Source organism: Oncorhynchus mykiss, chromosome 1 (assembly GCF_057628025.1).
Source record: "Oncorhynchus mykiss isolate SJ-2025 chromosome 1, ASM5762802v1, whole genome shotgun sequence".
Taxonomy (NCBI): domain Eukaryota; kingdom Metazoa; phylum Chordata; class Actinopteri; order Salmoniformes; family Salmonidae; genus Oncorhynchus; species Oncorhynchus mykiss.
The window spans coordinates 61,371,378-61,397,625 of NC_143022.1; the positions used below are offsets into that span (position 1 = coordinate 61,371,378).

The 26,248-nt window shown below is 41.2% G+C and overlaps 1 protein-coding gene across 26 annotated transcripts in view; it reads right to left on the minus strand.

Moving 5' to 3' along the window:
- LOC110525582 (fibroblast growth factor receptor 2) overlaps positions 1-26,248 on the minus strand; it is a 117,830-nt gene that overhangs the window by 36,616 nt on the left and 54,966 nt on the right. For 12 of the 26 annotated variants that reach the window (XM_090235271.1, XM_090235189.1, XM_090235201.1 and 9 more), the window contains 6 exons: positions 19,456-19,662; positions 18,330-18,471; positions 11,561-11,682; positions 10,857-10,967; positions 5,230-5,420; positions 4,287-4,409 (listed from right to left, as the gene is read on the minus strand). In XM_090235271.1, the coding sequence (XP_090091397.1) occupies positions 4,287-4,409; positions 5,230-5,420; positions 10,857-10,967; positions 11,561-11,682; positions 18,330-18,471; positions 19,456-19,662 (896 nt within the window). Of the gene's footprint in view, positions 1-4,286; positions 4,410-5,229; positions 5,421-10,856; positions 10,968-11,560; positions 11,683-18,329; positions 18,473-19,195; positions 19,663-26,248 lie in introns of those variants that run through there. The other 14 variants (XM_021605840.3, XM_021605847.3, XM_090235299.1 and 11 more) reach the window with 2 other exon arrangements.

The following is a 26,248-nucleotide window of genomic DNA, read 5'->3' on the forward strand; positions in this document are numbered from 1 at the left end:
ATTTTTCCCCCATCTGTTTCCAAACAACTGTCGTTTTGACCACTCCCCCCGAACAAGTCAGACAAAAACAGTGTATAAAATCTTTCTTTGCTTTTCAAAACTGAAAAAAATATTAGGAATAGCTTTGACCAATCAATAGATAATGCTGTTTTAGTAACACACCAACTGATCTCTCTCTAGATGCAGTAGGTCATGTCAGAAGCTAGCAGATTCATTATTTACCAACAACAGCTGCTAATTCCAATAAAATGACATCAGGTTTTGAAGTTCACTTTCCTTGCTTTGTCTAACAACACTATCATGAATCTAGCAAATACGTTTTGTTGGTCAGATTTTAAAAAGTATAATAAATCCATTTAGTTTAGGCAGGTCTAAAGAAACATGATATGTATTTCAGAAGAACAGTATGCGTTGGCCTACTGTATGTTATCTGACTATGTGCCATGGCATAAGCTGTTGGCTTGTTCATTTAGCAGACAAGATATGCTTAAGTCCAATGCCATTATTTTACATGATATGATTTTATAGTAAGAAGAATATAATTGAACTTGAAGCTGAATAAAATAGAAAGGATATTTTTTACATTCTGGAGCGAGTGGGCATATGAAGTGGCTATGTTGAGTGTAAAAGTGATCATTTGAAACAGGTCCTATACGCTAGATTTAGAGTTATTTGGCAACTTTGGTTGCGAATGACACAAACCTTAATGTCTTTTAGAAATCAAAACATATATGGGCTGCATGATGCGACCATAGACTATCGATGATTTGAGAAAGTCGCAAAAAGTTGTGCGCTCTGTTCCTTGCCTCAGGTTGCACACGCTGTTCTCTCATCAAGTGTTATATATTTTCCCCAACAGACTTCTGTTTCGATTTAGAATGGCCCATTATCAAATGGGCAGGGGGTAAAGCCATGTCATCCGTGTGTACTCAAATAGCGACTAGAGCCCTCTTTTCAATCATGCGGGTAGGCTACTCTGGTTATTTCACTCCATGCATCAACCACTGTTTGAGGAGCATGCAGCCTCTCGCTGCGCGACAAGTGACGTTACGCCCAAACTCTGTATGCCATGGGCTCTCCAACCCTGTTCCTGCAACTACCCAGTCCCTAATTTGGGAAACCAAGTGAAATCTGTTTGGGATTTTTTTTTTTATGTATTTTTAATTTGAACCTTTATCTATCTAGGCAAGTCAATTAAGAAAAAATTATTTACAATGACTGCCTACCACGGACAACGCTGGGCCAATTGTGCGCCGCCATATGGGACTCCCAATCACGGCTGGATGTGATGCAGTGAAGTCAAATAAAATGTTTTCACAACAAAACATATTTAATTTAACTGTTGACAGCCCCATCACTGTGCACTCAGGAAAGGAATGGAGGAAAGAGAGGAGATGGAAATGTTGGTGAGATATTCTGTAGCTAAAGGTAATGTGTCAAATAAACATGTAGGCTAGCTCCGTAAACTGCCCTGCACACTCAATGAACCAACAGCATCACCTAGGCCTATATGTTCTCTCCCAGACTCATGGATACTAAGTTTGGAGCACAGCATAAGGAAACCAGTCCATCCAGTATGCATAATAATACACACTCAAATGCGATTACTATAATTAATAAAACCAATTATGACCCAAAGACTCCTTAAATCAGTTTTTTTTTCTGCTGTGTGTAACATGCGGTAGGCTATGTATTGTATAACAATCATTTTAATTCGGGGTATTTTTTGGGCTTGGGCTATAATATGTGTATGGGTGTTGAATGAATCACCTTAGAAAGCGCTGTCCATTTCGTTGTTCAGCTTTGAAACAACATCCACACAGGCCAGGTTTCCACTCAGTTTCGACCTGTTGTTGAACTTCTTTCTTCAAATTGATAAATCACCATGAGGCGAGTCAACATAAAAAAAGCAAGATCGCTGCAACTCCCCAATGGGCTTGGGAGGCGAAGGTCGAGTCATGCGTCCTCCGAAACATGATCCGCCAAATCGTGCTTCTTAACACCCGCCTGCTTAACCCAGAAGCACCAATGTGTCGGAGTAAACACCGTTCACCTGACGATCGAGGTCAGCCTGCAGGCGCCCGGCCCGCAACAAGGAGTCGCTAGAGCGCGATTAGCCAAGTAAAGCCCCTCCGGCCAAACCCTCACCAAACTCGGACGATGCTGGGCCAGTTGTGCGCCAACCTATAGGACTCCCGATCATGGCCGGTTGTGATACATTGCATTAAAGTCAGAGTGGTTAGAGACAAGAGCCCTGTGTGACCTGATGGTCGTTAGCCATGTCCAGAGTGCGGTCACGTGGAATTTGACTGCGGTCATGACTGCCGGTGTGGCGGTAATAAGGTCACCGCAACAGCCCTAGTTAAAGTGCAGTACTTATTTAGTTTAAAAGCACAAATGTACTGTATATGTTAGCATGTCTTTTACACTTGCTTTAGCCATAGAGGGAGCAGGCCAGCCAAGGCAACTGTTGCGTAGCAACAACTACTGACCACAAACCCACAATTACTTACTACAACTACTGGCCAAAACCACACAACTACTGGTCACAACCACTGACCACAACAACTCCTGAGAAGAACTACTGAACACAACTCCTGACCACAACTACAGAACCACACAACTACTGACCACATCCACACAACTACTGACCACAATCAGGTGCGGCAGGTAGCCTAGTGGTTAAAGTGTTGGGCCAGTAACCGAAAGGCTGCTGGATCGAATCCCTGAGCTGACAAGGTAAAAATCTGTAGTTTCGCCCCTGAACAAGGCAGTTAACCTACTGTTCCCTGGTAGGCCGTCATTGTAAATAAGAATTTGTTCCTAACTGACTTGCCTAGTTAAATAAATAATAAAACAGACAACTACTGAACAACACAACTAATGACCAACTACACAAATACTAACCAGTTTAAGAAGACTAGGGATCTCCCCGACAAAAAAAATATTGGTCGACCTAAAGCCGTTTGTTCTTTAGACATATCAATTGGTCCCATTATTTAAAAGTGTATTTTTTAAAATATAGATACACCCTAAGTGCATTGTGCTGTCATTGTAAATAAGAATGTGTTCTTAATTGACTTGCCTAGTTAAATAAAGGATAAATAAAAAATACAACATTTGGGAGGAGCATGGCGATGTGGTACAGAGCTCGCTTTGGCCTCTGCATGCCTCTGGAGGCTCTGACCACATTTTCAGATCAAGCATAAATTGGCTTTTAGCCTCCGCAATGGATTTGTTTACTGAGATGGGCACAAATATATATATTTGTTCCTGCTCAACTAAAACATTCAAGGTCGACCAACAGCCTAACGACCAAACAATAGAACAGTTGACTAATTGGGGTCAGAATACATTAGCATACATTAGCATAACATCACCAAACCCACTTTCTCATGTTCAGGCTATCCTAAATAAAAAATATTTTAACATTTTAGGAACTGTAATAATACACATTTCCATTGAATAACTCCACAACATTAACTATTGAACCGTTCAAGCTAGAGGCACCAAACCAACTCTCACATGTTTAAGCTATTCTAACTTCAAATTCGTTAACTTTTATGAACTACAATTATATACATTTGCATAACAAATACAATTAAAACAATTTTAATCCCACTTTATAACACAACAAAATGTGGAAAAAGTCAAGGGTGTGATTATTTCCTGAAGTCACGTTAGCTAAATAAATTAGCTAGATTTTGTTTGTGTATTGCCATATGTTAATAACATAGCTATGTTTGTCACTGGTATGGGCTATTAAATATCCTAAAACAACCTAAAACTGGGGAGAAGGAAGAGAGAATTCCATTTCTGTTCCATCTGCTGCTTGCTTGCTAATGTTCACTCATATGTATTTCCACATGTAATTACATGTGTATTCTATAAAGATTGTTGTGGCTATTGTAGAAAAATCCTCACAGTTGTTGTTTATAGTAAACGGTGAAGTGCCATTTACAGCTTACTGTGTACAGTAGGCTACAGGCAATACATGTATGTTCCTCCACCATGTGAGTTTACAAAAATTACAATCTTGTGTTCGTTCAGGGCTTTCCGGCAGTCTTCGTGGATTTTATATGCAGGGAGCATAGATTGTACAATATATTAGTTCATATACAGCACCAACTACATACATATCTGTTACGGTCCATTATCGACTACCTGGACTTTTAACAGAATTTAAATGGAATTGACCCCAAACTCTGTCACATACACCCCCTCACAACACCACAGAACACTAACTTACACACAGAATAGCATGTGCCCCCCCCAAAAATACTCACGTTAGTTGTCTTTTTATAGTAATCAATGTTGTGGACGTCTCTGGCCAGGCCAAAGTCTGCAATCTTCATAAAGTTGCTTTCTGTGACCAGGACATTCCTCGCTGCTAGATCTCTATGTATACACTGGATGGAGAGAAGGAGATAAAATAGGAGAAGGGGAGAAAAGATAACAGTGGTAATTGTGAAAGGGCAGGGGTGGATGGAGAGGAGAGAAAAAGGTTAGAAAAGCAGAAGAGGGTAGAAGAAGAGAGGAAAACCAGTGGAAAGATTGGGAAAAGGAGAAGAGAACATGATACAGTTACTTCATTGTGCAAATAAATACATATGCAAATGCTAAAATACAAACAAGCGATGCTAATAAATGCTTTTATACTTTATACGTGTAGTAACCCAAAAACACACATTCAACTAACCACATGCTACCTAATATACCATGACGACATTGCACATGCATGAGAAACAAGCCTGAATCTGAAAACTATTTTTGACATACATAAGTTGTTTTGTGTGCCTAGGTGTGCATGTGTGTCTCTGTGCATGACTGCGTGCCAGAGTGTGTGTGTGTGTGTGTGTATGTATGTATGTGTGTGTCTTAACATACTCTGTGATTGTATGCTCTAGCCTCTGACAGATTCCTCTAGTGAGAGGGAGCATGATGGAGTGTTGGGCTATGTGCCCATTCCCTGTTGTGAAAAATATATTCTTCAGTTGTCTGCACAGAAAGGCTTTGTGTGATAGCGAGAGACAATGCTGGGATTTGGACAGAGGGCTAGAGATGTGTTTTTAGGAGACAATATTCCCACAATGATAAACACACACTTTTTACACAACCACCTTTAGCTATAAAGCCCTATCACAAAGGCCCAGTGCAATGTCATGGAAGTCTGTCTACCAAGCAGAATGGTGAGAATGAACATGGTGTGTTTGTGTGTGGTGTGTGCACCTTCTGCGAGGCCAGATATTCCATGCCCCGTGCCACCTGGTAGGTACAGGAGACCAGGTCCTTGAAGGCGAGCTGTTCGTCTGAGCAGCGGTTAATATCGTAGGAGTACTCCATGCCAGGGGGCCTGCGGGCACGTAGGTACTCCCTCAGGTTCCCTTTAGAGGCATACTCCACTATCACATACAGAGGGCCTGACACACACACACACACACACACAGAGAGAGAGAGAGAGAAAGAGAGACACACTCATTTGGGACTCAACCACACTGACTGACCACTGCTTTCCAAAGTGGGGAGGAGAGAAGTAACCGAGTCAAGCAGGGATTTTGGGCATCAGGATTTAAATGTTGACTGAAACAATTTGTGGGGGACAGTGGCAAACATGGACTAATGACAAATATATGGGAGGGTAGAGTTCTGTTCAACACTATATTCATTGTAGGTGTGTGGGAGAGAACTTGGCAACTCTACTCTAGCAATACATTTCGGTGTGTGAGAATGCGCGTGCTTTCTTGTTTCTCATTTCACCACAATGGAACCAAAGGACGTATTTGGGTGTTTTGGGAGCATTGTTCATGTTTATTAATGGCCACCAAATGATTTGATATTGAGATAAAAAATGGCTGCATTGGACCATTAAAGGAGTAGTTCACTTCCTTATTGTAAGTGATGCAATTCCAAACTTTATCCACAGCGTTATATTTCATTTTGTTGGACTCAAGCGATACATTTTCTTGTAAGAGCATGTACGTGCTTTCTCGTTCTAATTGTGGTGATATGAGAAACCGGAGAACGAGGAATGAGGAAGTCTATTACGGGTGGGGTCATTTTTTCAAAACCAAGTGAAATCGTCCCCCAAAAAGTCTGTAACCTTCTATAACATGCCCTTTACATCAAAAAAGTGAACCAGTCCTTTAACCTTTTTGGGATAAGGGGCAGCATTTTCACTTTTGGATGAATAGCATGCCCAGAGTGAACTGCCTCCTACTCTATCCCAGATGCTAATATTTGCATATTATTATTAGTATTGGATAGAAAACACTCTGAAATTTCTAAAACTGTTTGAATGATGTCTATGAGTACCAACTAGGAAGTGGGAAATCTGAGGTTTGTAGTTTTTCAACTCGGCCCCCATTGAAGATACAGGGTGAAATTAGATATGTTTCACTTCCCAAGGCTTCCACTAGATGTCAACAGTATTTAGAACCTGTTTTGAGGATTATACTCTAAAGGAGGGGCTCATAAGGGCTCTTTGAGTGAGTGGTCTGGCAGAGTGCCACAGCCTCGGTCTGGCGCGCTCACGTGAAAGGTAGCTACGTTCCACTTCATTTGTACAGACAAAGGAATTGTCCGGTTGGAACATTAATGACGTTTTATGTTAAAAACATCCTAAAGATTGATTCCATACTAAGGTTGGCATGTTTCTATGGGCTGTAACGGAACTTTTTGAACTTTTTGTCCGACGTTCGGCACGACCTGAACGCGCTTTTGGATTTGTTTACCAAACGCCCTAACAAAAGAAGATATTCGGACATAACTGATGGACATTATCAAACAAATCAAAACATTTATGGTGGAACTGGGATTCCTGGGAGTGCATTCAAAGATCATCAAAGGTAAGTGAATATTTAAAATGCTATTTCTGAGTAATGTTGACTACCCAGTATCTTTTTGGCTGCTTTGTTGTCTAAAGGCTGTACTCAGATTATTGCATGGTTTGCTTTCTCCGTAAAGTTTTTTTGAAATGTGGTTGCATTAAGGAGAAGTGTATCTAAAGTTCCATGTATAATAGTCATATCATTATCAATGTTTATTATGAGTATTTCTGTAAATTGATATGGCTCTCTGCAATATCACCGCATGTTTTAGAACTACTGAACGTAACGCGCCAATGTAAACTCAGATTTTTTTATATTAACTTTATCAAACAAAACATACATGTATTGTGTAACATGAAGTCCTATGAGTGTCATCTGATGAAGATCATCAAAGGTTAGAATGAATCACTATCTCTATTTCTGATTTTTGTGACTCCTCTCTTTGGCCGGAAAAAATGGCTGTGTTTTTCTGTGGCTTGGTGGTGACCTAACATAATCGTTTGTGGTGCTTTCGCTGTACATCCTTTTTGAAATCAGACACTGTGGCTGGATTAACGAGAATTTTATATTTAAAATGGTGTAAAATACTTGTATGCTTGAGGAATTTTAATTATGTGATTTTTGTTGTTTTGAATTTGGCACCCTGCACTTTCACTGGCTGTGGTTCCGACTAGACAGGTTAAAGGGATAATCCACCTCAGAAATACATTTAATTCATTGCCATTTACTCAGCTGGGCCAGGGGCGCTTTAATTAGGTCAGGTGGAAATGTCCGACAGATCTCAACACCATAAAAGGAGGAAATTGCCATCGCCTGATCTCGCTGCTTTCTCTTCCTTAACTCCATCTGATCCACAAGTTCTGTGCGTCCATGAATCCACGTAAGTCCACCGACTATGTTACCTTTCATCTGAATTATCTGTGGCGATCGGGAGAGTGGGCCATTCAGTTACTGTTAATAGTTATTACCGCGGAGCGCGGCTTGGAGCGCAGCTTCAAACATATTGTAATGTGAATTGTCAATGATCACGGCCCTACGGATCCTCATAGGCCAATTATGCAATCGACATGGTTCATGTGTATTGAAATTAATTATATGTACACATGAAGACAATTGAAAGAGTGAAATGAGAAACGTCATTGTTGCTAACTGATTGACTTTGATAATGGGGATTATAGACTGTATAACCATTCACTGTTTGTAATTCTTTCATAATTTATGATAAATAGTTACGAGCCTAAATGACTCGCGGATGATTACTATTGACTTCTTAATGAACTGGACTGTTGAATTCCCTAAATTATGTTAATAATGAATGATATGATTTGATCTTTGATTATGAATTTGATTGGATACATGTTATTTGTTTCCTTTGTGATGCAGCACAGACTACTCAGTAAATATGCCACTTTATGGTTAAAGGAATTCCTGCCTCAGTCTCATCCATTCCTCTGTCACCTGACACGTGACCACCTGTTCACCTTCACTGTCAGTCATCCTACCTGTCCAGCTACCCACACAGATTCCACTAATCATCATGAAACTTATAATTTGGTGAAAGCCTATGTTCTATCAGTGGTTAAAATAACAACTTCCCCCATGATTTAACTTCTAAGTGGTCTGTCTATGAAATCATGAAATCGTGTAGGAACGTGTCATAGCTACATGGTTCTTGTCAGTGGAGATAGGGATAACACACTATCACATTTCATAATACTTTTAAAACAGTCCAGTCCAGATTGCCAATAGACGGTAAGGGCATACTTGTCTTGAATACGTGCATCTGTTTATTATCATAACAAAGTATATATTTCACTTATATGTGCTCAATCTAAACAGTGTACCTAATTTTCCCAACTCAGTTTCTCCTTAAAGTTACATCTTGCAATGCACCCTGTGTGTTTGTGGGAAATGCGGGACAGGGCCATTGTTGACATAGCAACAAACTCTGCACTCGCTCTGGGGCAGAGACAAACTGCAAGTTGAACTCGTTGAGAGACTCCTACCCTTACAAAAATGTACCATGGTAGTACAATGAAAAAAATTCAAATGGCATGGTACTATAATGTTTTTTTGGTCACTACCATGGCAGGAAAATACCATGGTACTGTTGCAATACAATGGTATTTTGCTGCCTGGTAGTGAACCAAAAAACATTATAGTATCATGCTATTTTATTCATTGTAATACCATGGCAGGAAAATATCATGGTATTTGTACCAATACCATTGTATTTTCCTGCCATGGTAGTGACCACAAAAACATTCTATATTTTTCAAAAAATACCAATGTTTTGTACTAGCAGCATGTAGTGAAACACGAAAGCATGGTAGTTGTTTACAATGCATTATGATGGTCTGTGTCCCAACGTTTTTCAGCTAAAGTGACCAAAAACATCGTAATTTATGGTACTCACAAAATGCAACATTTACTACTCACTCTGCAATGGCAAAGCGTAGGCCTAGTACCCTCTTAAACCCCTTTAGCTCAATGTGAAAAACCACAACATATTGTCTGGTAGTGTAGTGTACCCTCTTAAACCTTGGGACCTGAATAAGGTATGGTGAGAAGAATGAAGGGAGTCTGAAACCTTAGATTTTTTCGATAGTTAATCTGGTGCTTCTCTCTTCAATACAGTTTTCAGTTGGCTCTTCATCAATCAACTGACTTGACTACTCTTATACAGTTCTAAATAGCCAATATACTAAAAAAATATGTGTAAAAAGGTATTATCACCTTATCACATAGATACATTTTCAAAATCTAAATCTCAACATATCCCTAAAAACAGTAAGTTACAATGTTTCCCTTTGATTACACGTTCGTTGGTCCTGTTGACATGACTACGACAGGCTAGCTTGACTGGCGCTAACTTTACCATCTATGCTAATGGGTTTTAGAAATTAATTAAACCATGAAAACATCATCCAAAAATAACAACTTATCATTTCACTCGCTTAATTACACAGGATTTGAAACGTCAAGTTAATCACATGCTTTATAACTCGCTAACTATAATGATAACGTTTAAAATATTTAGTTTATATTTAGTTTATATGGTGCTTCTCTCTTCAGTTGGCTCTCTCGTTCAACTGACTTACTAACTAGGCATATACAGAAAGTACTACCCCTTTTTCACACTAACTATTTCCCTTTTTCTTTTGATGTTACAGACAAACTAGGACCAACAATAGTAGCCTGACTTTATCAGAAACTTGTCCACACTGGTATATAAATTAATCAATATAATACCAAACAACCTCTTTTTACCTTGGGAGGTTTATTTATTTAATGCATTATACTGCCACAATTAATAAAGATGGTACCTTATGATAATTATTGTTACCATTTATCATAATTGTGCGTTATGGTATAATGTATAATGCAGGGTAAAACCATGGTATTTCAATGATCCACATTTACCATGGTATAAATTATGCAATACCATGGTATTACTTAGGTGCATGGCAGTACCATAATACTTCAAATCTAAAACCGTGGTACATTTCCATGATTCAGATTTATACCATGGTACTATTTAGGTACAATGGCAATACCATAGTAGTACCATCATACTTCAAAGCCAAAACCATGGTACATTTCCATGATTCAGACTATGGGATGGTATAAGTGAAAGTATCATAGTAGTACCAGGATATGAATGAAAGTATCCATAGTAGTATCATAGAAAAATATACCAAGGGTAAATTGATCGTCCAGTTTGTTGATGCCATTTTACAGCTAGCTAGCTCCACATGCTGATATTGACTTTGGTATTATTGTGTGTAGCTATGTTTGCTAGCTAGCTAGCTAGCCAGCCGGCCCAGAGAGAGCATTGCACTGTGGGTTTTGTAGTCGACTTGAGCTGGAACAGATTAACACAATGATTTTCACATTTTGCTAACAACGTTGTTATAACGGCAAAAGGAAAGATTAGTTCACAAAAAATATTTGTTTTCGCACTGTTAATCATACGAATTTGTGGTTTTGGGTTGATTGTCCCTTTAAGGTAAAGCCCCTCATACTCACCATCTTGTGTACAGGCCCCTAGTAGGTTGATGATGTTCTTGTGTTTCCCAATCATCTTCATCATCTCCATCTCTGACACAAGGTCAGACAGGTCTTTCTCTGTAGCATCGTCTGGAGGGGGAAACAAGGCATCAATATACTGTATAGGACAAAACAGACACACATAAAAAAAAAAAATCACACACACAAATGTATTCATGCATAGAGACAAGTGCACGCACACACACTACCCACATCTCTCCCCATAACCCATAACCCAGGACGCCCCAGCCCGTCTGTCCTACAGTCCAAGCAGACAAGCTTAATCTGTGCCGTTATTAAGCATGCTTCACTGACAGCGGTGGTCTAGATTACATTATAGCAGTTTGACAACTAAACACAGGCCTCTATTCTTTCAGCAGCCAGGGAATTAAAAGACATTCAGTCAATCTGAAGTTATTGTCTCCAGCAGCACATGAGTCTCTGTTTCATGGGTCTGATCGAGGCGACCAGTCAGTCAGACACAATGGCATTGGATTTATTCCGCTGTCAGCACCATTACCTGGGCCCCCAAGCCCCACCTCGACAACCCCTACATACAGGTACACACACACGTATGCACATATATCCAGTGTATGTAGTGTACATAAGACGTAAATAAGTAAACACACCCATGTACACACCCCAGCCACAACATACACCCCAACCCACACACTCACACGTACCTTTCAGCATCTTCACGGCCACTGTGATGGCCTCCTTCGGCTTGTCCTTATCGATGCCTAACGCTTCAGCCATCACCACCTGGCCAAAGCAGCCCTCGCCCAACGGCTTGCCCAGAGTCAACCTGTAGAGGAGAAAAGGGGAAACGTTAGAGAAACAGTTCATGTTCAAACACCTGAGTCATATTCGAGAGAGAAAAGAGAGTGAAGGAGAGAGAACAAGAGAGCGAGATTGAGAAAGCAATTGCAAGACGGAGATAAGGAGAACGAGAAAGAGAGGTAAACAGAGAGCGAACAGGCACTAGGCCAGCGTTTTCCACGCTCCTCTCTCTCTCGCTCTCTCTGCCACTTCCTCTCCATTTCAATCAGGTTGTGTGAGTGCTTAATTGGCTCGATGTGGTGGCAGTGGACTGTGCCAGGGTGGTAGGGACATAATGCCCTGATACAGGATTGATCTGATAACATCAGATTCATTAATAAGTGCATCGATGACCACATCTTCATAGTGACCGTACGTATCCCAAGCAGAAGCCATGGATTACTCGCAACATCCATACTGAGCTAAAGGCTAGAGCTGCCGCTTTCAAGGAGGGACATTAATCCGGACGTCTATGTGAACCCCACTATGACCTCTGACGAAACATCAAACAGGCAAAGCATCAATACTAGACTAAGAACGAATCCTACTATGCCGGTTCTGACACTCAACGGATGTGGCAGGGCTTGCAAACTATCACGGATTACAAAGGGAAACCCAGCGGCGAGATGCCCAGTGACACGAGCCTACCAGACTTCTATTGAGTTTATTTACATTTTTTTTAGAGGGACAGTGCATATTTTTCAATGTTTCAGCCAGGTTTTAGCCAGCCAGCAGATTTTCAACCCCAGTCCCTGGGCAGGTTATTAAAAACAATTACAATAACAATCCAGACAATCAGCAGTGAGCACATTCAGAGCAACATAGGACAAGCGACACGTAGCATCCAGACAGAGCAATAGCACAAAATGCAACAAAACAAAATACATAAAAGCAACAGTGTTTCCACACCTAACAAGCTGTGCTCGCTTTGAGGTAAGCAATACTGAACCATGTATGAGAGCACCAGCTGCTCCGGATGACAGTGTGATCTCGCTTTCCGATGTAATACCTTTAAACAGGTTAACAATCACAAGGTTAACAACCTCTCTCTGACCCAGTCGGTAATACCAACTTGTTTCATGCATACCACCATAGTCCACGTGCCCAAGAACGCCAAGGTAACCTGCCTAAATGACTAGCACTAACATCTATAGCCAAGGAATTTGCTGAAAGACTGGTCATGGCTCACATCAGCACCATCCTCCCAGACACCCACTCCAATTCGAAAACCGCCCCAACAGATCCACAGATGACGCAATCTCTATTTCACTCCACACTGCCCTCTCCCACCTGGACAAAAGGAATACCTATGTGAGAATGCTGTTCATTGACTACAGCTCATTCAACACCATAGTCCCCTCCAAACTCATCACCAAGCTCAGGTTCCTGGGACCAAACACCTCCCTCTACAACTGAATCCTGGACTTCCTGACAGGCCTCCCCAGGTGGTGAGGGTAGGCAACAGCCTATCCGACATGCTGACCATCAACATGGAGGCCCCTCAGGGATGGGTGTTTAGCCTACTCCCTGTTCACCCATGACTGCGTTGCCACGCACGACTCCAACACCATCAAGTTTTCTGACGACTTGACGGTGGTAGGACTGATCACCAATGACAATGAGGCAGCCTATAGGTAGGAGGTCAGAGACCTGACAGTGTGCCAGGACAACAATCTCTCCCTCAATGTGAGCAAGACAAAGGAGCTAATCGTGGACTACAGGAAAAGAGGTGCGACAATGCCTCCATCCACATCGATGGGGCTGTAGTGGAGCGGATCAAGAGCCTCAAGTTCCGCCGTGTCCACATCACTAAGGAATTAACATGTTTCACACTAGGGCTGTGACAATCATGGAATTACAGGTGTCAGTGACTGGCGTGGCATATGTACACAGTCATTGACCTAACTGACAGCCAACAGGGGGCACACAACATTAGTGCATATAGACAATGGAAAAACATTAGCGCATATAGGCCTAACTGTCTTGCTCATAGACTCAGGTTTTGGGAAGCAAGTTTTCACCATAAAAAATATAAAGCATTCCATGCATCATCACATTTGCAGGCTTATGTAAGATCACACTAGAAATAGTCAGCTGAGTAAATTGGATAGTCATAACTTAGGCTAATAACTCAATCGCGAAAAATTCAATCACCAATCAATACTGTTCGCTCAATTAAGTTGAGAATTTAGATAACGAAAAGACTAGTGTTTTAATTGTCTTCTCCTTACATCAATAGCCAATTGCTATCCAAACTAAGTTTTCCCGCGATTGTATTTTGAAATATTGCGATATGCCTGGCTGTGCCTGTCATTCACTGACATTTGCAACTTAACAATCATCTATTTGATTTAAAACAATCCACAGCTTTTTTTAAGAAGCTAAGGATCCTCTGATCCTCCAAATAATGGTTTCTTGTGTAGTACCCTATTTTAATGTGATTTTATATACAGTTGAAGTTGGAAGTTTACATACACTTAGGTTGGAGTCATTAAAACTCGTTTTTCAACCACTCAACAAACTATAGTTTTTGGAAAGTCGGTTAGGACATCTACTTCGTGCATGACACAAGTCATTTTTCCAACAATTGTTTACAAACAGATTATTTCACTTATAATTCACTGTGTCACAATGCCAGGTGGTCAGAAGGTTACATACACTAAGTTGACTGTGCCTTTAAACAGCTTGGAAAATTCCAGAAAATGATGCCATGGATTTAGAAGCTTCTGATAGGCTAATTGACATCATTTGAGTCAATTGGAGGTGTACCTGTGGATGTATTTCAAGGCCTACCTTCAAACTCACTGCCTGTCATGCACAAAGTAGATGTCCTAACCAACTTGCCAAAACTATAGCTTGTTAACAAGAAATTTGTGGAGTGGTTGAAAAACGAGTTTTAATTTCTCCAACCTAAGTGTATGTAAACTTCCGACTTCAACTGTAAATCTAAGTAAGTCACTCACTCAGTTTGCATAAAATTCTGGAAAACTTTGTAAGAGAAAGGTCTGAATAGCTACACATAGAATTTCTAATAGCTCTCCTTTATACACACTCACACCGGCACACACACACACACACACACACACACACACACACACACACACACACACACACACACACAAACACACACACCCCTAGACCAAGCCCCACACACTCCACACCACTATTACTCATGGTCACAACACCTCCCTGACCTATGACTCTTTGGTCATAGATTGACCCTCTGATCTTAGTTTGATTGAAAGGTGGTGGCCCCGCCCCTGCAGCCCAGTCTTGCGGCTGTCTAAACATTCACACTGGCTCAGGGGCCTGAGGCCAGCACCCCATCACAGAAACACAATCCCTATTCTGTCCACATACATGCTTCCCAACTACCCCACCCCTAGCTCAATGGCACCCATTCTGCACTGGCCCACCACACATAATCAATGTTATTTTTCCTTTCACGCCACCACAAATGTTAGCATTCCTGAATGTTGTGCACTTGGGAATGACAGAGGAGGAGCGGAGGGGGACAGAGATGAATGAAAGAGAGAGAGAGAGAGAGAGAGAGAGAGAGAGACAGAGAGACAGAGAGAGAAAGGGCTCAACTGAGCATGCTAAGGAGAACATTTTACATTTTCGCAAAACGTTTGCATTCCATCCATAACTCACACAGCACAAACAGTTCCTTTCATTGGCATATCAATTACATTTGCTAGAACTGACTTGGTCACTTTTATTGCCATGCAACTTCAATTCTACTAGCGCGCAAACAGACAATCCCGAGTACAGAAAAGAACACATGAGAAATGCTTTTCAGAGATAAGGGAATTCTTCTGGGAATGCTTTTGATCCTCTACTGTTAAATATTCACACTAACATGGCTTGGCCTTACACCACATGCGAAGGCATGTTAATAACCAAAGAGCCAGAGTGTGCTTTACGGCCTGGGTTTTCATTATTGCTTAACAACAAAAGACCTCACCACAGCTAAATCACTACAGTGCATTCGGAAGTATTCAGACCCCTTTTTCCACATTTTTTTACGTTACAGCCTTAGTCTAAAATGGATTCACACATTTTGTTTTATCAATCTACACACAATACCCCATAATGACAAAGTGAAAACAGGTTTGTTGAAGTTTTTGCAAATATATAAAGAAATACCTTATTTACATATGTATTCAGGCCCTTTGCTATGAGACACAAAATTGAGCTCAGGTGCATCCTGTTTCCATTGATCATCCTTGAGATGTTTCTACAACTTGATTGGGTCCACCTGTGATAAATTCAATTGATTGGACATGATTTGGAAAGGCATAGACACATGTCTATATAAGGTCCCACAGTTGACAGTGCATGTCAGAACAAAAACCAAGCCATGAGGTCGAAAGAATTGTGGAAAAAGTGTGGAGACAAGATTGTGTCGAGGCACAGACCTGGGGAAAAGTACCAAAACATTTATGCAGCATTTAAGGTCCCCAAGATCACAGCGGCCTCCATCATTCTTAAGTGGAAGAAGTTTGGAACCATCAAGGCTCTTCCAGAGCTGGCCGCCTGGCCAAACTGAGCAATCGGGGGAGGGCCTTGATGAGGGAGGTGACCAAGAACCCAATGGTCACCCTGACAGAGCTCCAGAGTTCCTCTGTGGAGATGGGAGGACCTTCCAGAAGGATAACCATCTCTACAGCTCTCCACCAATCAGGCCTTTATGGTAAAGTGACCAGATGGAAGCCACTCCTCAGTAAAAGGCACATGACAGCCCACTTGAAATTTGCCAAAAGACACCTAAAGGACTCTGAGACCATGAGAAACAAGATTCTCTGGTCTGATGACACCAAGATTGAACTCCTTGGCCTGAATGCCAAGTGTCACGTTTGGAGGAAACCAGGCACCATCCCTACGGTGAAGCATGGTGGTGGCAGCAAAATGTGTGAATCCATTTATGAATAAGGCTGTAACGTAACAAAATGTTGAAACGGTCAAGGGGTCTGAATACTTTTCCGAATGCACTGCATGTATAAGTGTTGTGTCCCTAAGCCTGACACTTTCCACTGAAGCTGACTGAGGCCATTAGTTCAACTCGTAGGGACTAACTGTTCTGGTATGAGGCAAAGCAAACAGTCACAGCACAAACACAGACAGACTATAGCCATGACACACACACACTAGGGATGTGATACATGGAAACATTTTGTTAATGTTTAAACAGTAATGTTTTATCGGTTTTCCGTTAAAACAATGAGACAAATGCATAAAACTCCATGTGAATTTACAAACCAGACGATCTACATCGCGTTTCCCGAGGAGAGAAAGAGAAAATGTTATCATTTATGGTGTTGCTGCTCTTGCTTTTCAGCTAGCGTCTCTCGGTTTAATGCAGTCAAGACAGGTACTATGTATTCAGATGAGATGATAAATACCAAGCAATTAGTAAGTCTACCAGCGCGAGTCCACTTGGTTGCTATCTCTCTCCCCTTTCCTGCTCCCCTCGTCACTCACAGATGCACACCGCCCCTCCCTCGCTCCTTACTTGAGCTTCTCTTTCCTTCCTGCATTACATCTCTGGTTAATAAACTAGCTAAAATAATAAAATGGATCCTCCTAATATTACAGCATTGTTGTTTGGGGTATTTGTTTGTTTTTGTATTTTCCCCTTTATGATGAGGACCTGTTAGTGGTAGTTTTGTGATAACTGCAACAACTAACATTGTTTTTATAGGCAAAAAAAAATGTACAATCCCAATTTTGTTTAAACTTTTTCAACACGGGGTCCTGATCATTAGGCTCAACATTTGAAAACATTTTGCAATGGAAAACAAAAATTAGGGTTGCATATTGGACAAGTCCAGGTTGTCCCTTCCTCTTTCAGTCCCTCATTCTTCTGTTTTGTGCCTAATGAACACTACCCTGGTACAGTGTAGTACTCAGAAATGACTCATTGTTCTTTATCACAGTCATAGCCATTACTCACTGGTTAATCATTACAGATAATAAACCATGTTCAATGGTGCTTAATGGTATATTACACCAGACAACAGTGCCTCATGTAACAGCCTGCCGATACAATCAGTTAGCTAAATGTTTGCATAAGTTGCCATCATTATACCGTGATGGGGGGGGTAATCTGCTACTATAATGCATATAGTTAGGAGACAATTAAGTAAGGAGCAACTTTCACTTTAAATTGCAAAAACACTGCCTCATGCTCTTCCAAATGGGTCCCTGCACTGAATTCATTTCTGGGGGTGTTTGAAGTTAGGTAGAAATACTGTCCATTCCAACTGAGCAAAAACCTCACTGACTGCAGCTTACAACAGCATGCAGCCAGCCTTGGGCCTCACCGATTCTCAGAGAAATACCTGAGGGTAAAGCCACTGTAGGCCACATTCCAGGGGGTCTGTGAAGCAGTTAAGCAACACAAATTAACCAATGATTGAAAGACAAAATGTCCTATATTGCAGTCTCGCATTGAGTCAGGCAGTGATGTAGTTACTGACGTGGCAAGCACGTATCTAGGCGTTGCGGGAGTTTGCCGAGCGCCTGCTATGTAGGAAACCTGAAATGCAGCCATACCGATGAGGTGCCACACCCTATTACCCCCCCCCCCCCCCCCCTATTCCTACTTCGGTTCCTGTCTCTGTCCCTCACCTGTCTCTGGAGAACTCCCAGCGTGGGTCCTCAGGGAGGTCATACTCTGGGATGGGGTCGTCGTGGCCAGCCGAGCTGCGTCGTGTGGTGATGCGGACCAAAGGAGTGCTGGAGTTCATCGAGGAGCTGGAGTCATTTGACACCTGTAGGAGACAGATTGGCTGATCACCGGTCTCGATACACGGGTCATATTAAAAAAAGGAGTGTAGGTGTGTGTATGCACGTGTCTCCATAACTAAAGATCAAATAATACCGATATGGATTGTTATTGTGCAAATCAACATATTTTCCTTTCCATTTAAAAAAGAGTGAATTGCATGTCAGTAATCATTAGAGTTGAGCAACAACTCAGTGCTAGAGAGTAACGTTCAATCTGATGAATGTATCCATTTATCATGCTGTTGTCATTGTCCTCAGGGCTCCTATCTCCTTTCGTCCTAACCTTACCTTGACACAGGAACCACCCGTCTCTCGCAGGAATGTAATCCAACACTTTTTGTACCTCTTGGAGTTTGTGTTTTTCCCCTTGAGGGAAAAGCATCACTCACAGAGAAGTAGAAGAGCTAGAGCAGGAGCTAAAGGTGATGGATAACAGTGCTAACATGCTCAGACGCCATGCACTGTAGCTAGTTGTCTTTCAGTAGAGTTAACTGGGGCTTAGCACCTCAAGCAGTGCGATGTATTAGTTACAGTATTGTTATGAAAATCCACTTCCCATGAACAGCTACATTTCGTGGGCTCTCAAATTAGAGTACCAATAACCCAATTGGTAAGGTAAGTAAGATCTATGTCAGGAGTACAAATTTGGTGGAACTTTTTTTGTGTTTTCCGCTCTTGGTGGGTAAACTTTGGACTATTTTCTGTAATTTGCATAGAAATCTGAGTATATAGGGCTTTTCACACTGCTATATCCGAAACCGAGCCGAGCCAAACCAAGCTGTGCTGAGCCGGCCTGGTTACACATCCACCATAGTAGCTGAAACCATGAAATTATAATATCCTAGTCAGTACAGTTTAGTCCGGGTCAGAACGACAGTGTGAAAACATAATTATGTATGAATGCATGTGTGTGTGGAGTTTGTGTTTCTACAGGTGTTAAAGGCCTTGGTAACCCCTTATCTACTTTCTGTTACCTGGCGGCGCAGAGGTATCTGCTTGCTGAGTTTGTGGACCGCTGGCTGGTTCCCAAAGTCAGGCTTCTTAGCCGTATTCCTCATCCGGCACACCACCACGATGACCACCATACAGGCGATCAAGAACACCCCGATGCAGTAGATGGCTATCTCCACGTAGTCAGGTGACATCAGACCCGTCACCGTCTCGTCGTTACTGGCTGATTGGGGAGGGGAGAGGGTCAGGGAGGAATTTTTAAAAAAGTGGAACGTAGAGGCACATGCTGACTCTTGACATATGTACACACACACTGAGAGACACACGGACACGTAAACAAACAGACACGGACACACTACATCTGATAGACGCCCATGTATAAACAGAACACACGACATGGAAACAACATACACACACACTCACACGTCATCGCTAGATAGACAAACAAAATGTAAATAATGACAAAGACGCACACGCAACATTTTTTTTCTCTCCCTCCTCCTCCTCCTCCTCTTCATCAAACAACCATATACTTACTGCCCATCTAGGACAGACAGGAAATGGAATTGATCTGAGAAGAGGGGGTAAACCAGATCAAAGTGGGAAAACACAGTCTGTTGGAGAGTACATCTTGACTGAGCTCAAACAGTAGGCTGTACGTACTATGCGCCTACATTTAGGTCTACTTGACAACCACACATGCAGGGTGCAGACACACATTCTCTTTCTCTCAAATACACACGCATGCACTCACACACACGCATGCACTCACACACACGCACGCACTCACACACACACACGCTACGCTTACTCTCGCTCTCTCCCTTTCACACACACACAGACACTCACTTCAGATGGCAAACAAGTGAGTGATGCCCTTTGTGGTTGTATATGGCCTGAGCTTCCTGTCTGAAAGAAACGGGTCTGCGTCTGTCTCTGAGTGGCTATAGGACCACAGCCTGTTCCATAATGCATGCCATCCACCCACAGCTACAAACAAGGCCCTTGTGATGTGCAGTCAGGGGAAATAATAACATGTTGGAACTTTTCTCCTGTCAGCATTGTATCCCCTGGTCCAAAAATCACAGCAAACAGCCGCAACACAGACAGCAGGCAGCGCCATACAGGCGCCACCAGAGCAGATACGTGGAACTAGGGCAATAAATCAAAGATATTATTCCCCAAGGAATTATTATTCGGCTGCCTGTGATAATTTGATTTTGTTTAGAGACAAAACAAAGCTATTTTCTGCGAGTACATAAAGGCAGTGTTTTCAAGAAGCACCGTCGGCTGTCAGCTAAACAGCCAATAACAGACATTGTCACTCGGCTACTTTTTCCACTTCATAAATTAACTAGGCTTCTTTTCATTTAAAAGTTTAAAGTCACTAGTCAGTAAAGTCCGTATATCTATCTCCAGCTAGAATGAACGATATGCATATTCTAGTGATCTACCGTCAGTCACAAAGCGAGGGATGACAGGGAAACACTGCTGGTTTGTCAGTCTGCTGTCTGTCCCGCGTCTTGGTATCCATGTTACTTTTGTGTGATGTGGTTGGCTGCAGTCTAATTTCTTTACACAGAGGGAGAGCATGATGCTTCTTCATCATCTCCTGCGAGTGAATTTACAACCTCCGATAGTTCATTCAGGAAGTATTCAGAACCTTTTACTTTTTCCACATTTTGTTACAGTACGTTACAGCTTTATTCTAAAATTAATTTAATAGTGTTTTACCTAATCAATCTAAACAATACCCCATAACAACCAATCAAAAACTTTTTAGAAATTGTTGCAAAATTACTACAAATAAAAAACTGATATCACATCTACATAAGTATATAGACCCTTTATTCAGTACTTTTTTGAAGCACCTTTGGCAGTGATTACAGCCTTCCAAGTCTTCTTGGGTATGACACTACAAGCTTGGCACACCTGTATCTGTGGAGTTTCTCCCATTCTTCTCTGCAGATCCTCTCAAGCTCTGTCAGGTTGGATGGGGAGTGTCTCTGCACAGCTATCTTCAGGTCTCTCCAGAGATCGGGTTCAAGTCTGGGCTCTGGCTGGGCCACTCAAGGACATTCAGAGACTTGTCCTGAAGCCACTCCTGCATTGTCTTGGCTGTGTGCTTAGGGTCACTGTCCTGTTGGAAGGTGAACCTATGCCCCAGTTTGAGGTATTTATCTTTCCCTCAATTCTTACTAATCTCCCAGGCCCTGCCACAACCATGCTTCACCGCTTCACTTGGTTTCCTCCAGACGTGACGCTTGGCATTCAGGCTAAAGAGTTCAATCTTGGTTTCATCAGGGCAGAGAATCTGTTTCTCATGGTCTGAGTGTCATTTAGGTACCTTTTGGCAAACTCCAAGCAGGCTTTTACTAAGGAGTGGCTTCCGTCTGGCCACTCTACCATAAAGGCCTGATTGGTGGAGTTCTGCAAGGATGGTTGTCCTTCTGGAAGGTTCTCCCATCTCCACAGAGGAACTCTTGGTCATCTCCCTGACCAAGGCTCTTCTCCCCAGATTGCTCAGTTTGGCCGGGCGGACAGCTTTAGGAAGAGGCTTGGTGGTTCCAAACTTCTTCCACTTAAGAATGATGGAGGCCACTGTGTTCTTGGGGACCTTCTCCAGATCTGCGCCTCTAAACAATCCTGTCTCGGAGCTCTACGGACAATTCCTTTGACATCATGGCTTGGTTTTTGCTCTGACAGGCACTGTCAACTGTGGGACCTTATAGACAGGTCGGTGCCTTTCCAAATCATGTCCAATCAATTGAATGTACCACAAGTGGACTCCAATCAAGATGTAGAAACATCAAGGATGATCAATCGAAACAGGATGCACCTGAGCTCAATTTCGAGTCTCATAGCAAAGGGCCTAAATACTTATGTAAATAAGGTCATTATTCTTTTATTTTTTTAAATAAATGTGCAAACATTTCTAAAAACCTGTTATCGCTTTGTCATTATGGGGTATTATGTGTAGATTCATGAGCAAAATTATGTATTTAATCCATTTTAGAATAAGGCTGTAAAAAAATGTGTAAGAAGTCAAGGGGTCTGAATACATTCAGAATGCACTGTAAAAAATTATGTTTTAACCATATATATATATATATATATATAGACACAGAGAGAGAGAGAGAGAGAGAGAGAGAGAGAGAGAGAGAGAGAGAGAGAGAGAGAGAGAGAGAGAGAGAGAGAGAGAGAGAGAGAGAGAGAGAGAGAGAGAGAGAGAGAGAGAGAGAGAGAGAGAGAGATTTCCTGACCTTTCCTGACCTTTCTTTTATCTCTGATATAGGAGAGGCAAATATTGAAAATACTATTTTGGTATTTAGAGTCCTGTTTAGTGCAGAATTAGATACGTTCTCTTTTGGTGCAGTTTCCTCTCTCTAAAGCTTCTAAACACTATTATGATGTTTTGAATCCTGTCTAGGATTCAAAACTTATTCTGAAGGGTCTTGATGTTTTACTTTATTTTCTGTATTTAATCGTTTGCCATTTTATACCGTTTTGGAAGGCAATGTAAAGCACCGTGTTCAAACGAACAGCACTAACTGGAGGTTAAACTGCAAGAATTGAGGATTCTGCACATGCCTTTTCAATTGACAATCACAAATGTGTGAATGGGTGCTGTCCTCTTTGAATGACGGTTTTGATATCCGTTCATGATCCATTACACCTCATGGCACAACGAGTTTAATACTAACATAGAAATATGCGTTTCCTTCTTCAAACATGCATACAACATTGTGTGAAAATCATAAAATCAAAACTTTTTGAATTATCCACAATCCTCTAAAAGCAGAGTCACATGGCAAGATAAGAAATGCAAGGTTATTAAAACCAGACTTCCAATGAGTTAAACCACTCAATTGTCTCTCTCGTTGGTTATCCTGATGAAAAAGCATTCCACATGAGGCTGAATGGGAGAATGCCAAGTGTGCAAAGCTGTCATCAAGGCCTTTGAAGAATGGCTACTTTGAAGAATCTCAAATATAAAATATATTTTGATTTGTTTAACACTTTTTGGTTACTACATGATTCCATGTGTTATTTCATAGTTGTGATGTCTTCACTATTATTACACAATGTAGAAAATAGTGAAAATAAAGAAAAACCCTTGAATGAGTAGGTGTTCTAAAACTTTTGACCGGTAGTGAAAGAGACACAGACACACACGAACTCGCGCCGACACAAAGAGACACAGACATTTAAACACACACAGCCACTCGCGGAGACACAGGGAGACACGCATACATTTAAACACACACACGCAGCCACACACACTATATCAAATACATTGAATACATTGAAGGGAAAAAAATGATATTCAAGAAAGTCAAGCCGTAAGTATTGAGGCTGGGACTTTTTTTTTCTTTTGTATTATCTCAAGGAGAAATAATAAAAAAGGAAATAAATTATTAGACCCAGGAAAGAAGCCATGAGGGAATTGGCATCCAATCTCAGGGCACCCATTAACACCGACAGACAATATCATCAAGACAGACAGACACCCTGCTTTTATAAAACCATGCAGTCCGAGCCAAAATTTCCCAACTTTCCCCGAGAACCAGAAGAGAGAAAGAGATTTGATGTGAAAAAGAGAAAGAAACGAGGGAGGAAGGGGAGGAGAGAGAGACAAAACCCCTCGAGTAAGGAGATACAGTGCATTCATAAAGTATTCAGACCCCTTGAATTGTCCCACACTTTTTCCACAATTCTTTCGACCTCATGGCTTAGTTTTTGTTCTGACGTCAACTGTGGGACCTTATATTGCCAGGTGTGTGCCTTTTCAAATCATGTCCAATCAATTGAATTTACCACAGCTGGACTCCAATTAAGTTTAAAATACATCTCAAGGATGATCAATGGAAACAGAATGTACCGGAGCTCAATTTCGAGTCTCATAGCAAAGGGTCTGAATACTTCTGTTTTAAATGTTTAATATATTTGCTAAAACTTGTAAAAACCTGTTTTCTCTTTGTCATTATCGGGCATTGTGTGCAGATTGATGAGGGAAAAAAATATGTGATACATTTTAGAATTGCTGTCACGTAACAAAATGTGAAAAAAGTCAAGGGGTGTGAATACTTTCCGAATGCACTGTATATATAAATTATATATATTTTTTAAATATACTTTCCTTTATTATTTTCCCCTAACCCTACCATCCCTCCACTAATTGGAATAAACTAATGAACAACAACCCTTAGGCTTCTACTTCCAACTTATACATACTATATACATTTTACAGTAGTTATCTTTTGTTTGATTTTGTCCCATCCTTCAGCTCCGCTCAACACCTCCCATCTATCTCTGAACACCATCCAGTTTTGATTTATATTTTCCATATATTTTTAACTCTGTTGTGATGTTTCACAAAAGTTCTGAACCTTTCGATTCTCATAGATTCTACTGATTGTAAATTAAAGACAAAATTGTTTGCTAAGAGTATTATTATTATTGCTCGACTGACTATAGCTGTGTTTGAATACCCATACTAACATTCTGTATACTACATACTTAATGAGTATATATGTCACACTATGTACTATTAGTTCATTTTAGTATACTGTAAACAAACGGTATCCTTTCAGTTGAGCGTTCATGGTGCTTGTCTACCGGAATTTGATGCTGTTGCTATTCAACCTCTTACTATCTTGTTAGCATAACATATTACTAGCTAGACATTTTATGACTTCGGGTGTGTTGGTAAATTCAATCTGGAGTGCCAGAGTGCAATCAGAGTGCGCTCTGGGCGTTAGTAAGTTCAGAGCATTTTACTCTCGGAGCTTTCAGAGCATGCACTGGATGCCAGTCAAGCACCCAAGCTAATTGGCAAACATTGGCTAGCTACTTCCAGACACAAATGAGAGAACACCTCACTCTTACCATTTTACTCGCCCTAGCAGAGCTTGTTAAGCTCTTTTCGTGTTATCCAGAGAGTTGGTGACTGTAACTGTGCAGCTGGCAACAACTGAATTATGCTTTTTTTGCCAACTTTGACTGACACCGGCCATATTCAACAGATGACGAGCGTTAGTAAATGATTCAGTTATTCTGCGCTCTGGCACACTCAGACGAGTGCTCTGGAATCGGAGTAGATAGCCAGAAGGAATTTACGAACGCACCCGAATTAACAATGTCCATTGAGAACGCACACAACTAGGAATGAGTTGAATAATCAAGCCAATAAACATTGGGTAGTTAGTTAGATAGCATCTAATTAATATACTGGCAAGTTCAATGTATTAGTAACCGACTAACGTTACGTAGCTAGCTAACATACCAGTACATACTGCTGAAATGATATGCTATGCAGTTCGTAAGGATAGCGTAGCCAACATAATGTGTAAAGTAACTTATTTGAAAAGTCATCACTTTATTACATTGCTCAACATTTTCTTAACATTTGTCATAATCAGTTAAAAGTTCTTCAGGATCGGTGGATCCCCTGTTGAGCTAACATAGGCTAATGCGATTAGCATGAGGTTGTACGTAACAAGAACATTTCCCAGGACATAGACATTTCTGATATTGGCAGAAAGCTTAAATTCTTGTTAATCTAACTGCACTGTCCAATTTACAGTAGCTATTACAGTGAAGTAATACCACGCTATTGTTTGAGGAGAGTGCACAATTTTGAACATGAATAGTTATTAATAAACTAATTAGGCACATTTGGGCAGTCTTCATACAAAATTTTGAACAGAAATGCAATGGTTCATTCGATCAGTGTAAAACTTACACTGCGGCCATCAAAATCTAAATTGCACCTGGGCTGGAATAATACATTATGGCCTTTCTCTTGT